Source organism: Sipha flava, unplaced genomic scaffold, assembly GCF_003268045.1.
Source record: "Sipha flava isolate LNK unplaced genomic scaffold, YSA_version1 36_pilon_pilon, whole genome shotgun sequence".
NCBI lineage: Eukaryota > Metazoa > Arthropoda > Insecta > Hemiptera > Aphididae > Sipha > Sipha flava.
In genome coordinates this window covers 109940-127801 of record NW_020273076.1, presented here as the reverse complement: position 1 = coordinate 127801, position 17862 = coordinate 109940, and the positions used below count along the sequence as shown (strand labels likewise).

The 17862-nt window shown below is 26.6% G+C and overlaps 1 protein-coding gene and 1 non-coding gene across 2 annotated transcripts; both read right to left on the bottom strand.

The window, feature by feature from the left end:
• Positions 1-547: 547 nt before the first annotated feature.
• Positions 548-11433, bottom strand: LOC112687978 (craniofacial development protein 2-like). The gene is made up of 2 exons (XM_025560991.1): positions 11353-11433; positions 548-850 (listed from the first exon to the last, which is right to left on the bottom strand). The coding sequence occupies exons 1-2, from the start codon at positions 11431-11433 to the stop codon at positions 548-550; spliced, it is 384 nt and encodes a 127-aa protein (XP_025416776.1).
• Trnas-uga lies at positions 4071-4152 on the bottom strand. Its single transcript has one exon. It is a non-coding gene; the product is annotated as a tRNA-Ser (tRNA).
• Positions 11434-17862: the final 6429 nt, after the last annotated feature.

Sequence of the window (17862 nt, the reverse complement as noted above, 5' to 3'; positions counted from 1 at the left end):
GGTTTTATTTTATCTTTGCGCTGACATTGTATAGTTTCGTCCGCCACATTTAATAAAGAGTTTTTAATTCGCTTTCATGCGTCATCAACGTTTTCATCCAGTATTGCTTATCAATACCTTTTTGATATTGTTCTATGGCCGCATTATCACATAATTTATCAATATTGTACCTACAAGTATTCTTATTATTCAACTTCTGTTTGCGAGTTATTGGCTTTTTATAACAGATTAGAACTAAATAGTGGTCACAATCCCCATCAGATCCTCTGTGTGATCTAATATTGCTAATACTAGATCTATGATTTTTGTTTATCAAAACATGGTCTATCTGGCTTTTGTAAACGTGATTTGGAGCTGTCCAAGTGTGCTTATGTATAAACTTTCTGGGAAAAAAAGTGCTAGTTGTTATCAGGTCCTTAGCGATAGCATACTCAATAAGTTTCATTCCGTTTCCATTACTAATATCATGAGCACTTTCTCCTCCAATCGTAGGTTTGTACATTGTCTCACTTACCACTTGGGCATTGAAATCTCCTAATAATATTTTTCAGCAGTGGTTTGGCAATTTATCATACGTCCTTTCTAGTTCTTCGTAGAACACCTCCTTTTCATCATTGGGTCCTGTTTCAGTGGGGGCATACACACATATTAATATTAGGTCACTAGATTTATCAGCTATGCGCATGTAGCATATTCGGTCGCTTACTGGTTTAAAATGTTTTACATGAGGTAGTAAAAGTTCATTAACTAGAAAACCCACCCCATTTATGTGTCTACCGTATTTATCATCACTATAAAATAATGTCATTCCTTCTGTTTTGACGCTTCCTTTTCCTGGCCACCTGATCTCCTGCAATGCAGTTATTAGTACATTCTTGTATTTTTTAATAGCGTCTGATATTGATTTCAGTGCACCAGGTTTAAATAACGATCTAATATTCCATGTTTCTATCGCCGTTTCCGTTCGTTTTCCATAATAGTCTGTGTCCGAGGCTTATTTGTTTTTAGTTTATAAACATTACATTTTTTACAAGAATGGGTCGTTGGCCCATTGCTTAATCTCCATCTTGAAGGGTCTACTGCCTCAACCAATTAAGGACAAGGTAGGGCTATTTCAATACACCAAAGTATTGCCATACTTTCCCAACGCCATTGCTAAACTGAACCAACTAATTAAAGTCAGTTCAATTTAGAGCTCGGGGCCCCGGGTTCGCTATACCCGTACCACTAGTTAATGGCCCCCTGAGGGACACACAATTTACCTAGATTATTAAAAATTAAAATCCAGTGGGCCAGTACATAGAGAGCAAAAAACAAGATTTTAAAAGCCATATGTATGACATATAGACACAATTATAACATCGATATGATAGAGTATAGAAATATAATAGACTATAGATTACTAGAAACTAGCAAATTATTAGCAAACAGGAAAAAAATAACAAATACTTGGAAAATTGTATGACTGAGTACATTAATGAAAAGATTACGAGAATTGAAAATTTAAAGAAAGTTAGCTTTAAATTTGCAAATCAGTGGTTTCAAAATGTATTCATTATATTTTATTATTTGTATTTCGTATACCTAAGTGATGACTAGTTGACTTCCAAATCAATGATTTAAAATTTTATATATTTTATCATTCTTTTTTAATACACATTAACGCATATTGTTAACCAAGCCTACATTAAATTTTTGACAGTCCTGAGCCTGTAAAATTGAGAAAGAAAATGTGCGTAATTAAATGGAAATTAATTCAGCTATACCTCATAAGACACCTTTTTCAGATGAGAACCAATTCGGCACGTGAGGTTGGAGCTTGGGAACCAATTCCGTACAAAAATCATGCCAACTCTTTGATATTTGCGACTTTATTTAATGCAAGAATGTAAGTGTCAATAGTCTTGTTCGAGAGTAGGCTGAGTATGACAGAAACATAGTTATATTTTACCTTAATAAAAATAGAAAATAATTGGTTAAATTGTTTAGGATTACTTTTGAAATTAAATTTTTTTTTGCTCTCTATACACTGGCCTACTAGATTTTAATTTTTAATAGTGTAGGTAAATTGTGACAAAAATTAAAATTGTTTTATCTGTAAAAAACAACAGTGGGAACTGATTTGGCTATAGGTATCTAATAAAATACCTTTTTCAAACGGGAACCAATTCGGTTACTCCCAATCGTCTTTGCAGCACAGAAACTAAAGCTCCATATTTTATGTGTACACGTTTTTACGTGTTCACATGAAATAAAAGTTTAGTTGCTTAAAATTGCATGTGTATTTATAATTTTCTTCACGTGAATCCGTGAGTACCGACTACCTGTTATTTGTCATATATGTATATTTATGATAAAAAAAAAAAACAAAAATAAAAATACTCGCGAATACTCGTGTAATTTTCTTCTACTTTTTTTTTTACATTACATATATGTAATATATATATACCCATATGTTATTCGATTGAGTTACTTATGTCGATAATCGTTAGAATTGTTTGTACTATGAGCATTAAGTGAATGAATTAAATTTTTTTAAAAAAAAAAAAAAGAAAGAAAAACCAAATTAGATATAAGTATATTTAACAAAAAAAAACTCTGACTTCGGAAAAAATTACGCAATGAAGAAAATAAAAAATGTAAGTGCATTTAAAATACGAGTAATAATTTAAACAAAGAAAAATAAATCCATGATTGTTATTAGTATTTATTTAATTAACATTAAATTCTTTTGAAGTTGGGCGCCCTTCATAGTTAAACAATAATAATTATACTGAGACTAACACATAAACAGTTATAAATTAAAAATTCGCCATACAAAACTAAAACATAGATATACATATGCTAGACTAGTCTAATAATCATTAACACTAAGTATAACTGTTAAAGTACACTCAGTAAATAATAATAATTATTATTTTATATACGAGTATAATTTAAGATGAATTGTTACATATAGAATTACATGAAATAAATTTATGCAAATAGATAATGTAATAATAAATAGATTAATAAAATAATGAACAAAAAAGTCATCTAATTAATAACTGATAATTATTTTATTTATAGTTTATAATTGTATAATGGGCTTACATCCATGTGATACCCATCTTAACTCAAAAATATATTTAGTGCAACCATTCTTGATTTTAGTTTAAAAATATCAGCATGCTTACATTTTTAGTCAGTATTTGATAACTGTTGACGATTGTATATAACTTGTAACATTCGGTAAAAATGATGGCATCAATGTGTGAGTTTTGATCATTAGTGTATGTGTGTTTGTTTATACTATTTGCTAAATCACTGTTCACTTGAATATACTAGTTCACGGGTTCACATGATTAAGTTTTTTTTTTAATTTCATATATTGATACGTGATGATGACAATACGTCATTTATTTTATTTCACATGATCACATGATCATATGGCATACGTGAACATGTAAATTTATATTTACGTAACTATATTAACTATATTAACTATATTAACTATATAAACTATTTTAACTATATTCCTAACAGGAACCGCTAGCGGAAGCGAATTCGTTAAGGTGAAATACAACTTACAAGTGAAATGATAATGAAATAACGAATACGTTTGAAATTCCATTTCATTGTACATCAAATGTCTACTACATTTTCCTTGATCATAAAGCCAGAAAATGTAATACAATATTAAATTTTGATTTGTTTAATATGAGAGTTTATACCCATCAATTCATTGTTTCTCAGCTATTAATGTATATTATTTATGTTTCATCACGTTATTTAATTGTTAAATGTTTAGGATCATTATCATATTTCATAAAATGTATTTAAATTTATTTTATTTATTTTTTTAATTTTTTTTTTAATATATTTTATTTTTAAATAATTTGTAGTTAATAATATGTCAATATTTGTGTTAATGTTAAGAGTGTTTATTTTGAGCCCTCATGGGCGTTTATCCTAAAAAATAAATTATTAAATTAATGTTTATTTTAATAATAATACTTTCGTGGAGGTAGTGTGACAAAAAAGGAAAAAATGACGGAGAAAAAAAACGCAAAAAGTTAAATAGAACCAATCGCTGCGGACAGGGTTCGAACCTGTGCGGGCAGAGCCCATTGGATTTCAAGTCCAACTCCTTAACCACTCGGACACCACAGCGGATGCGGATAATAAGCGTTTGTTGGTCATTTGGAATGAATACAAGTACAATACGCCAATCAAAGGCATACAATTAACATTATTTCTAGAGCTCAGAAATTGTAGAAACTAAAAAAGACAAAATATGCACAAAAAATGTTAAGTAAGCAAAAAAATTAACTCGTCATTGTCGCCATTGTATAGTTTGGATTTCTATGTTAGTCCTCTTTAAATTGAGATAATACAGAATATTATGCAATTCCAACAACTTTCGAGCCCTAATTATTACATATATTAACATATTAATATAATTAATAATATTAACATAATTCAATAATGGCGTCAACCATTAAAGTTTTCGTTTAAGTATTTTTTTTCATTTGTCACAATCGTCAAAAGGATCATTCGATATGAAGTACAAATAATCTATCTACATACAAGCAAGGCTGGGCATTAACGAGTTAAAAAGTTAAAGTTAAGTTAAAAAGTTAAGTTACTTTTAACTAAGTTATTTAACGAGTAACTTTTATTTTCAAAAGTAACTTCCAGCTTAACGAGTTTCTTTTTTTTTAAGCAACTTCTAACTTAACGAGTTAATTTATTAATTTGTCCTAATATAAATTTCATAAATTTAAAATTATATTTAGTACTTACTAAGTACCTACTGTAATTAATAAAATTACATATGTTTATTGAAAATTGTTAGACTTCCATTATATTGTGTTATTTGTTAAGCTTTGATAAAAATGTATGATAATATATTGTACATAAAAAAAGAAAATTAACTTATTTTTAACTAAGTCAAGTTACTTTTTTTTCAAATTAACTTTTAACTTTTAACGAGTTAAATAAATAAGAAAACTAAATTTTAACTTTAAACTTAACTTACATCTTTCTGTATTAACTTAACTTAACGAGTTAAAATAATTAGTTAACTTGCCTAGCCTTGCATACAGGTGCAAAATAATATTAATAACATTTACATTACGATTTCACAATATTTCAAATGCAACGTTGTCATCACATTCGTTTATAAATACTTGACGATGATGTACATGCGCACATTCAATTTGATTCGTTCAGGTACTAGTACCTACTTGATATATGGTAGTAATAATTATTTAAAAAAAGTAAAAATCTCATTATGTTACTCGATATTTGTATTTTATTGCAAATGATATTGAAATATACGAATATTCATTTATTTATTGAAACAATATATTTTAACCATAGAAAAAAAAACATAAAAACTGATCAGATGCACAAATTTTTACCTTTTGAAAATCTTTACTTTAAAAACCAGTATTTTTTCCTACATCCAATGAATCTACTCTTAATTCTATTTTCTACTACTAATTCTTTACCTCACTTTGAACTAATTATTTGAATTTGTAAACCAATAATTTTTTGATAGCAAAAATCAATGATTAAAAAATATGTCATTGACTCAATGTATATACAAGTATAACCTGTGAAATTATTTTGTCGCAACAATAATGATAAGGTATATCATGTGTTCGCTGCACTTCATCGTAATCAAATTTTACTAGACAACTATAATGTATCATGAAAGAAACATTGATTATCTTACCTATTGAACCCGTCCGATAAATGTGATTAACGTCATAAATAATAAAATAATAAACAAATAAACAAACAAATAATTTATAAATTAATTAATAAAAGCTTAGCCTGGGTAGTATTTTTATATTTGTAGAGTATGACCGGTTAATATAAAAAGTCAATAAAATCACGACCGAGTATAAAATATAAAGAAAGGAATAATTTGAGAAACATTAGTCGTTTTATACAAAGATAATTTATTTTAATGGTAGAAATTATTCAAAATGAGTTTTTAATAGACATATACATGTTAAGAAATAAAAATACTATGATTATTATTATATATTATTATCTAAAATATATTGATATAAAATATTATTTTTAAAATTAGTTTTTATTTATAATAACAATAGAGTTATATACATCGAAAATATCGAAAATAGTATGTCATAAGGTTATATATTTTTACAGCACATGAATAGTTTATGGAGGAAATAACACACTTACTAACAACACTTCAGAAATCAAACAATGGATACATATGAATCAAAACGTCTATATGTGCGTATAGACAGTTATACAGATCGACTGTATTTGTTAACATGCATTTTTAAACGGATGTTATAGCAAAACTACATTTTAAATCCTGCGGAATAGTATATTTATAAACGAAATTTGCGGAATCGTTTTATGTTTTTTAATAGTTATATAAATCTACTAATTTACCGATTAATAAAATACTTATTGTGCTGGCATTAGCGAGGGGTGCTAAGGGGGCAGGGGTGCAAGTATCGGGACCTCAAACTTAAGGGACCTTTAAAACTAAAATCTAAAATTGAAATTTTTCGTTTTTTTTTTATTTTTCGTGCTCTTTTTCTTATATTTATTTATTGTTTTCCATTCCACAACTTTTAAAATTTAATTTAAAAACCGAATGTCTAAACGTATAATTGAATGTGGTGCGTAAATATGAAAAAAATTTACAAAATAATTTTTTTTTAAAGGATCACTAATTGGTATTTACACTCCAACCTCATGAGATTTAGATCCGGCATGCGTGCACGACTAATTCAAAATATTTTTTGTTTGTCCTGAAGTTATCATTAGTGGAAGCTAGGCAGGGGTATTAAGCATTCCAACCGCTTTTCCACAATTGTAGCACACCTTTTTTTTCCGGTTATGCTCGTTTTTTCCGAGTTTTTACGCCCCTCTAATTGTATTTTTCCAATTTGACCCTAATTAATGGATGTCCATCGTAATTCATGTAAAGTAAACGAGAAAATGTACAAAGTAAAATCATTGGAAAAAAAAAAAATTATTTCATTGGGAATATATTCGATGCTATGTTCAATTTTTTATAAATTTTGACCAAAGATTAACATTCAAAAAATTACTTTTAGTCGATTTATTGATTTGATTGATTAACCGTCAAAAATATACTCAACTATAGCGTGATATGATGATGGTTTAATAACTTTTTAGCATTTCACAAATGTGTATCCCTATGGTAATCAGCATAGGCGCAATTTGGGGGGGCTTGGGTGTGCTTAGCACCCCCGTTTTTGAAATTAGCACCCCCAAATATATTCATGTTAATTAACATTTAAATATTTATTACTCATTATGTATAAAAAACAGAGTTTTTATTGTACAAATATATAATTTTATTATTTAAATAATGGTGTTGGAAATTCGTCCTTCCTCTTTTCGGTCCCCGAACTGGATAATAATAATAGGTAGGGTTACCAGATTTTGAAATCCCTAAACTTAAACAATCATATTGAATAACTCTGAGTAAAGGTTCAGTATAAAAATTAACCATTTATGAGTATACTTTACCATTTTTAGTCGAATTATTGGTAGGTTCTCTCTTTTTTTTTTTTTATCAACCTTTTTAACATTTTATTTCTTACAATTTTAGTAATTTTTTTTTTAACCAAATATTTATCTGCAAAGTTTCATTATGATTGGATGGACCAAATTTTTTAAATAAACATTTAATGTAGAAAATTGATGTAAAAACAGTAAAATCTGTAAAAATTTTAGGTATAAACATTTACTTAAACGATTTTCAAATACATTTCAATCTAATGATTTTTTAAAAAATGTTCAGTATTGGTAAATAAGCACTCGTACATGAGTTAGCTGATATTAAATTTTCAATTAATATCCATAAATATAAATTTTATTACATAAAGACTTTCAGAAAATTAGGTATTTTTAAAATTCTATATTTAAATCAAAATCGCTATTTGAAAATATCTCTGCTACGAGGTAAGTTTCAAATATCTAAGCACATTAATTTTGGAATTATGACTAAACTAAAATTTGAAAAGTGAAAGTCTTATTTTCAACGTATTTTTACCGTTTCAGTATAGTTTTTTCCTCGCGCATAGAAAAACTATTAAGATTTAAAAAAATGACCTATCTAAATTACCACCGCATGTCAATTTAAAATCTAAAATTTCATAAAAAAAACTTTTGGACCAGTATTCCTATGCGAAAAAATGTTAAAAAAATTATTATTATAAATAATAAAAAATATAAAAATTATTAAATATTCTTCGCTTCACTTAGAATCTAAAAATGTTGTGAAAGAAACATTTGTGTTTACAGACGGGTAATTCGTTATATGCGCAATAAAAATATAAAATCAAAACGAGCAATTTAAATTTAGAAATATTCAAATATTTACCAAATATTCTATTAACTGTTGAATTGTACGGGTTGTGGGTGTCTATAACCATTATGGAATATGCAAAAAATAGAAGGGCTTCAGCACCCCAAGATTTTTCATTGAAATTGCGCCTCTGTTAATCAGAGTGTCCCATGATGGTATTTTAATGTGGTAATGAAACGGTAATGAGTACATTGAAAATAATTAACTTACCAGTCACCACAAGGAGGCGGATAGGGCTGCCGGAACACCGGGATTTTCCCGGTGGGCCGCTGCTTATATTGACGAAAATGGGCCGATGAAAAATATAACTATTAATACTATTTACATGTACATATTTACAAATAAAAGTAAATAAATATAATACTTATAATATATATTTAAATCTAGCTTAAATCTATAAATATCATAGTAATTTTTTTTTAAAATGAAGAAGAAAAAAAAGTATTCACAATAGGGTTACATAATTTTAAATATAATTTTATTTTATGTATTATTTTAATTTAATGATCAAAAATTAAAAATTAAATTTTATTCAAAATTTCGAGTGCAAATTTTTTTTTTCTTTAATGCATATTTTAACATATTAGTGCATTTACACTTGTGCATGTTAAAGATCTTTTAGCGCATATTTGATTGGTTTTTAATGCATATAATTCCGTGCTATAATGATAACTGATTGTTCAGATTTAAATTATCATATATAATCACTAATAAAACCCCACGGCAAAGTTGATTACTGATATAGCATGTGTTTCCGCAGTAATTATACGTGAACCATGTAAATAATATAATATTATTAAAATGTTGTATAATCAGGTATCCTTCAAAACGAATTGAAAAGAAAAGGAGATGCAGAAAACAAAAGAGATAAAAATCGTAGAATTGTTAGAAGAGAGCAAAACATGTATGAAATTAGATAGTATAATATATATTATAATTTTAAATATTATTTAAGAACGTCGAAAAAAAAAGGTGGTGCTTGTTGGATCGGTTCTCTCAAAGTTGAAGTAAATGTTTAGTTGGAACTTGGATATAATCATGTGGAGGCTGCTGTATTCTTTTTTTCCCGGGCCGGTCGGATTATGCCTATCTGCCCTTGGTCACCACTTTAGATAAATAGTACATTATAACCTCGCAGGACCACCTGTGTTATAAGTGTATCAATTCGCATTTTGTTGGGATGATTATTCGATTTATACATATTTGTGTAAAAAATATCAAAAGAAAACTGTAATTTTTGTAAAAATCTCAAATGAATAAAAGATTTAACATCCATTTTCATGGTGGTCATGTACATGTATCAATAAAATATAATATTTTACTTTTTAAATTTAAAAGTACAAACTAATGCGCGTTATCACCACGGCATAACGTTAATACATAATACTTATTTACGCATCCATTTGAGTACAGGGGAAAAAGTCGTCAGAAAGAAACTCATAGTACGAGTGAGTCTCATAAAAGACAAATAAAAAAGTGTGCGTAAGAACTCGTTAAAATGAATTAAAGAAATATTCATATTCAAATATTCAAATATCCTAAAACATTATTTTTTTTTTTTAACTATGATATCGGTATGTATTAAAGGATTTCCGAATCACTCGGGAGTAAAAACACCTATTTAAATGCATACTTCCATGCATAATTCCACCCATGCGTAATAATATACGAGAATATATCTATAATAAGAGTATAATGTTATATCTTATAAAACGTTATATTTAAAGTTGAAATTTCATTTAACGTGCATGGAATGATTGGATTTATTTCAATTTGTATTTAAAATTTTTCTTTCGTCAGTTAAACAGTATGTAAAAAAAAAAAAGCTCGAAAGTCATTATATTCATCTTAAATATACTACTTGATTTACATATTATTGTAATCGTTGATAAAACATTAAAGTATATATTAAAATAACAGAATAATACATTTTATAACAATATAGTTTACAAATTAATAATTATATTTTTACTTTTTATACTATTTAGATTTTTAGATATACCTATTTAAGTAAAAAAAAAAAAAACTTGAAAGTTTTAATTAAAGCGCATTTTAAATTAATTATTAAAAGTCAGAAAAACCAAATTGTAATGTAACATTTCAAAAGTATTCAATTTCTTAGTAAAAAATTTGATTGATTACCGTTTTAATTCATACCTAAATGTCTATTAATAATATAATAAGTATTTTTTTATTTTTATAATTTTAACAATTTTAAATATCTCAATATTATTATCAATAATTAATTTAATTTTAAAAACACGAATCAAATTTTTCATTTGGAATTCTCAATACGAAAAATAACATGAAATTACATTACTTGGGAAAAGAAGCCACTCACTGATGAACTTTCAAATTTGGTTAAATCTTGTCTGATTTAATTATGTCTAGTTTTTTTATTTTTTTTTAGTAATAAATCCCTGCACCAATTGCGTTTGAGTCGCCTTGGGGGGCTACCTGGGATTGTGAGAGTTAATAAGTTCTTGATGAAAGAATTTGAGTGGGAAGATAGTCGTAAAATTTTTTATAAAAAAGTTTAGCTTCATCATGAATAGTTTTGAAGTTACAATCTATATGAAAAGTGTGGTTTGAACACGTATGGAGGAGCGTTAACTAATTTCCTTAAGGTCATATTTTGGAAAACTTGTATCGTATTCAGATTAGATTTTTTAGCAGTTCCTCATAATTGCAATCCGTATATCCATATGGGTTAGGTTAGGTAAGGTTTTGTACATAAGGAGTTTGATATTTATAGGGGTGGCTTTGTTACCAATTAAAAGCTTAAGCTTACGTAGTCGGTTATTAAGGGAAAGTCTTTTTTCACGTAGATGTTGAACCCAGGTCAAGCGTTAATCAAGTGTTAGACCAAGGTATTTTACTGAGGGTGATGAAGAGATAGGAATGCCATAAAAAAGTATATTTGGCCAAGGTGCTTGCCTTAGAGTAAAAGTAGTGTGTATTGATTTATTTTGATTTACTTTGAATTTTCTATTTGGTATACCATCTTTCCACAAGGCCCAGATGGGTTTGCAAATATTAGGAAGCCGAGGATGGGTCATCATTAATCGATATAATCACTTTATCATCCGCATAGTCCACGACTGAGGTGTTTGGTGACATGGGTTGATCAGAGACAAGGATATTATATAGCAATGAAGATAATATACCACCTTGAGGAACTCCAGCATTTATACTTGCTATTTTGGACGTAACAGTTCCATAGCAAATTTTAGAGCGATCAGTGAGATAAAATTTGAAAAGTAGGAAGTAGGATGCAGGTAGGAAGGATTTTAATTTAAATAAGAGACCTTGATGCCAAACACGGTTAAACGCCTGAGAAATATCTAAGAAAACACACGTTCATAATAATTTTTTTTCGAGAGAGTAGGATATTGCATCATCCACCCGGTGGACTTGATGTATGATAGGTAGGAAAACCAAATTAATAACTGAGAAGGATTTGTTTTTCAGCGATCATTGGAGTGATATGTTTGAGCAAAAGTTTTATAGGATTTTTGTAAAGAAGGGTAGGAGACTTATTAGTCTACAGGAAGATGTAGCACTAGGGAGTTTATTTGGCTTTTGAATCATAATTATATTTAAAAATTTCTAAAGAAGAGGAAAGTATGATATTCTGAGTATTGAGTTGTATATATGGGCTAGATGAACAATGGCTCTTTTTGGTAGATATCTAGCAACTTTAATCGTAATGAGTTCAAAACCAGGAGATTTATTGCGTGGGTATTTATACATGAGATATTTAATATCATTAGGTGAGAAAGATTTAACTAAAGGCGAGAGTTGAAGAGGAGCATTAAAAGCCGTATTCACAATATTTATGTTTTCTAAATCTACAATATCTGAATGTGGTTGAAAAATCTCGGAGAGATATAGTTTGAATAACTCAGATTTTTCTGAATCAAAGATGGTACGACTTCCTTCGGATTTTTTTTATGGTAAATTAGAAGCTTTATAATGTAGGACTTTCTTAGTATCTTTCCAAAGACTACCATCTTTTGGAGTAAGATTGGTTAAAGTACGAGTGAGAACTGTGTTCTTATGTTTAACGATATGTTTTTTCAGTGAATTTGATAGACGATTATAATTTTGTTTATAAGAGGGTAAGCGAGTACGTTGGTATGAAGCTCGAGCTCTGCGTTTTTCAACTATCATAACACTTATCTTTTCTGGGATGAGATTGTATTTAGACGGGGATATATTTGTGGTTGTAGCAGACCTGGCAGCATTTTGTATAATTTTCGTTAGATTATTCACTGCGGAATCAATATCATCAGGCATTTTTAGTTTGATATTAAGTTTAATATTTTAATTTATAGTTTCTTGGAATTTGCCAAGATCGGTGAATCGGTTGAAAAGATAAAGGAGAGCTTAGTGCACCGTAGTAGAAGCATTAAGAGTAAATAGAACTGCTGAGTGGTCAGAATTTAAGTAAAGAAGATTTGAAGTGTGGCAGTGTATGATTGAATAATTTAGTTACGAAGATGTCGAGTATGTCTAGGTTTTTTTGAGGGGAAAAAGGCCAGTAGGTTGGCCCAGGAGGGGCAAATATTTTTAGTTTTTTGTATTTATAAAATTGTGCAGTATGATACCACGGAGATTATTTGTGCGACAGCCCCATGCTCAGGCGTGGATCTAGAACTCAAATTGGGGGGTCGATTTTTCGAAAGTACAAAAAGATAATACACAATTACAAAATAATAAAAGTAAATTATAATTTCAAATTAAAACGTTATGAATATATGAAATCGTTAATTTTTAAAATTAAATAACAAAGTTTAATCTTGTTTGTTTTATTTTTCCAAATTTAGAAATAATATTATCAACATTTATGGGTATATTCTTGTGAATATTGAGCAAAACATTCCTTTCCCATTTTTAAACGAAACCATGTCTAAAGACGCCTGAGAGTAAAGAATGATCGCATGTATAGTATTTTTTAACAAGTTATTAGAACCTTAATTAGCGATTAGCGGTGCCATAACAAGTATAGGGTATAATTTTATGTAAACATACGGATAACAGAATGGGAGTAACCGAATTGGCTCCCGTTTGTGTACAGGTTAGGCGGGCCAGTACATAGAGAGCAAAAAACAAGATTTTAAAAGCCATATGTATGACATATAGACACAATTATAACATCGATATGATAGACTATATATTACTAGAAACTAGCAAATTACTAGCAAACAGGAAAAAAATAACAAATACAATTTTAATATTAAAATTATATCAGTAAATTCTTTTATTATATTGTAATATTTTAAATTACATGCCTTTTTTTTGGAAAATATATATTCTATAAAATATAATAATTTAGTAGTAACTGGTTGTAGTACTTGACTTTGTCTACGATTTTCAGTGCCTGTTCCTGTGTCTTATTGTTGGTATTATAGCGAAACTTTACATAAAATATGACACGTTTGAATTATTGTTGTTGTCATTCTTGTTAGTTTTTTGATCTTTTCCGTTAGCATAATTGTTTTTCAATACGTGCATTATCTTGGCATTATTTATCGAACGTTTGATTTTTAACTATTATGCATTTTACAACAAATTTTTAATACAAAAAAACACAAACGAAATATATTAAAAATCAACAAGTTATATCGAATCATCGAAAAAATTCAAGATATCTATACGAATTACACGTGGTGTATAAAATATTCTAAATAAATACTTTAAAAAATACATACTAAATAAATTACAATTCCTAATTCGGGAAATATTTTACTATTTGATTTATAACTCGTACTATTATATATAATAGTCTAATATTCTATTGTTGTTTATTTTTATATATTTATGCTACGCGTATTTCTTTTAAAAATCGGTAATTATTAAAATAAAAATATAAAACAAAGTACAATATTTTCTAGGTAACATATATTTTTTATCACTTAAAATGTTAAACGAATAAGTAATATATGTATATTTTTATAGTATATAGATAGATATATGGGTCTACAAAAACATTATAATACCAATATAGTAGATGCAATTTTAATATTCCCAAAGGAAGTTTTGCATAGTAAACACATTTCTTGGCATTGAGTATTAAGATTTTGAACAGATTACTTTAGATCGATCCTAGATTTACACTAAGGCCTCAAAAAACCTGCAAAAAAAAAAAAACTATTTTTTATTACTGACTACTAAGTGCTAGTAAAAATAAATATTCGAAGAAAAAATATTATATACTAATAAAAATAAAATAAAAAAAATAAAAATAAGACTAAATACAGTGATTTATTGTTTTTATTTAATAACAATTCAATTAAAATCATTAAATACTTTTTAGAAAATTAGAAATTAATTAACTAAATAAACTAAATAAACGTTCTATTATATAGATTTAAAAAAAAATTGTTTATATTCAGTCATATTTATCAAACATATTTTTATATTTCACATATTACTTGTATGTTATAATAAATGAAATTTAATATTAAGACGATCAATCTAGTAAATTATAATATCTGATTAAATTATCTAAAGCTTGTAGAAATCTACTAAAACAAACAATATTTTATCTTATCAACCACTTATATATTATCACTATACATATACTCTCCAAATGTATTCTTTTGTTTATATGGTTTTATTTAAATCAAAATAAAATTAAACTTTTTTATAACTTTCATAGAGACACCACAAAATATTTCAATTAAGTTCAAAGAAATTATGATAATTTATTTACAATGGTTAAATGCTATAATTTATTTATTTATTTAAATAAGCCCTAAGTACATTCGTTACAATATTTTACATAAATATAAATGATTTAATTTTACCATTACCTTTTATGATATTCATTCATTTTCATATATCTACATATTTTGTTGAACTTATTATTCATTTTATACTAAAATTAAATTGAGCTTTTTATTTTAACTGACATGACCTACATAAATTCTTCCAAAACTGTACTCGTGCTAACTACCTATACTATTTGTTCAATGGAGCTATCCTTAATACATACAGTAATTTATTATATCAACCAAATATAAATTAATTAGATCATTATTTTAACACGTAAGCATGCTTAATCAGTTATCATTTATGAGCACATAAAAAACTAAATATAAAATCAATACAATTTAACATGTTCAAATGAATAATTCCGTACCGTTAAAAGAATTGAAAAAAATTATTTTTTCATTCTAAAACACTGATCTTCAGTTTTCTAGATGTATATACATTTTTTGTAAAGTTAAGTACTATGTTAATTATATTTTCTCTTTTTAATTGAAAAACTGATTGTAATTTTTGCATACTTGGAATGACTGCAAAATCTCACCAACTATAGGATAACAAAATAATACAAAGTATAAAAGAACCTCATTTTTTTTTATTTTAACTATTTTTAACAGTATACAGTATTTAATTACCTTAATAATTTAGAAGATTTCACATACTAGAAATACTGTAAAATACTATTCCATCGGAATAAATATGGACCTACCTATATTTTAATTTTATGAACGGTGATAAAATAAAAATTTTGGTATTGAAAATTCCTACCCGAAAGCTTAGAGTTATGATCCACTGTACATATCTTTCTAAATATTGAAGTCTGAATATCTCTAGGCATAATTATAATAATTATATAAATAATCTTTCTTATTCCAGTTTATTATTTCTGCTAAAACAATAATCATCAAATTAAAGTGCCGTTTCCAACCACTAAACTTGGCGCATTTCTACATAAATTTCTTATATGAACATTTTACTAAAACTGCAATGAGCAAAACTTATATATTATAATTATAATATAACATTCTACGAAATGAATTCACGCGAAATTTGTCTGTCACAATTTGGCACCAAAAATTTAAAGTTTCAAAATAGTAACTAAACAATTATACTTTAGCTTAACCAGAATATTTTTAGCAAACTTCTATCGTTAATATCGAATAGTATTTGGAAATGGTAATTTTACATTTGTAAAAAATAGTATATTTAATCCATGCTATAAATAACAAATAAATTATTGGAATAATAGTTATCTTAAAAAAGTCTAAGTATAATTTTGAGATCAATATTACAATTTAATTGAGGGCGAATAAAAACTATTGAATCTACTACAAATATTATTACTTTATGGGTCAATTAAGTGTGTTATCTAAATTAGATTTAAAATAGTAAAAATAAGATGAAAATTCAAAATTAGTAAATGGTTAATATTCATATAATAATATATAAATAAATAAACAAATAGTTTATACAGAGAAATAAAAAAATAAATAAATGCTTATCCTAGAGTATTATAATATTTGTAAAGTACGACCAATTTCAATTAAAACTTGATCATCAGGTATATATAAAGTCAATAAAATCACGACTGAATATAAAAAAATAAAGGTAGAAATACATTAAAAAAATTTGGTCGTATTACAAAGAGATTATTTATTTTTATAACATGGATTCTTTAAAATGAATTCTTATTAGATATAGATAAATATGTACATCATTTTATACCCTGATTCGTACAGAATATCAAACGATTTCTCTTAACGTTAAAAATATGTACACATCCATTTTTAAATATGAAACAGGGAATATTTAAAAAAATAAGATTATACACATTAATAAATTCAATACAAACGAAATACAAGTAATTATTCAGTCAATTAATATAATTATTAGTCAAAACTATTTCCAATAAAATAACAAATTAAATTGAAAAAAATAAGGGTAAGTTATGGGTGAACCTTCAAATGTTCTTTAATCTGAAATTTACATGCAAAATTATGAAACCAATAATAATAATAACAACAAAATACATAGTCCATATTAAAGATATGTTGATGATACTTTCATTTTATTTAGAGGTTCAAATAGACAAAGAGAAAATTTTGTTTAATATTTAAACAAAATAAATAAAACCATTTAATTTACACTCGAAACACAAATAAATAATAAATTAAATTTTTTAAATTTTACACTTTCTATTATTGACAAAAAATTTGACTTTAGTATTTACAGAAAACTTATACAAACGGATGCCATAATACCACATGATTCTTGTTACCCTTATTCCCAAAAAATGAAATATTTTAATTCAATATTCTATAGACTTAACGTATTCCATAAACATAATTATCAACAAGAGCTCAAAATAATCTATAATATAACCAATAAAAATAATTTTAATTTAATATTATTGAAGAACTCCATAAAATAATTAAAAAGAAATCAGACAAAACTCACCAAATAATATTGTTAACTATTGTAGAATGACATATCAAAATAATATAACTAAAAAATTCGGTAGGATTCTTTACCAATAATACTAATAATGCAATTATACGTTTTTATACTTAATAATAATTTAATCAAACATAAAAATAATAAAACGATAAATATCACAAAATTCTCTCTTATATTGAAAATGCTGGTATATAAAAACAAATGGGATTAAAATAAATTTCATATATGTAAGACAAATAGAAATTATAAAATAAGGT

Excerpts from the sequence above, each read along its gene's own strand:
- LOC112687978 (XM_025560991.1), bottom strand. The coding sequence starts at position 11,433 with ATGACCCATCCTCGGCTTCCTAATATTTGCAAACCCATCTGGGCCTTG. Across the intron at positions 851-11,352 it reads TACCAAATAGAAAATTCAAA|GAGATCAGGTGGCCAGGAAA; the intron begins GTAAATCAAAAT and ends ACTGCATTGCAG.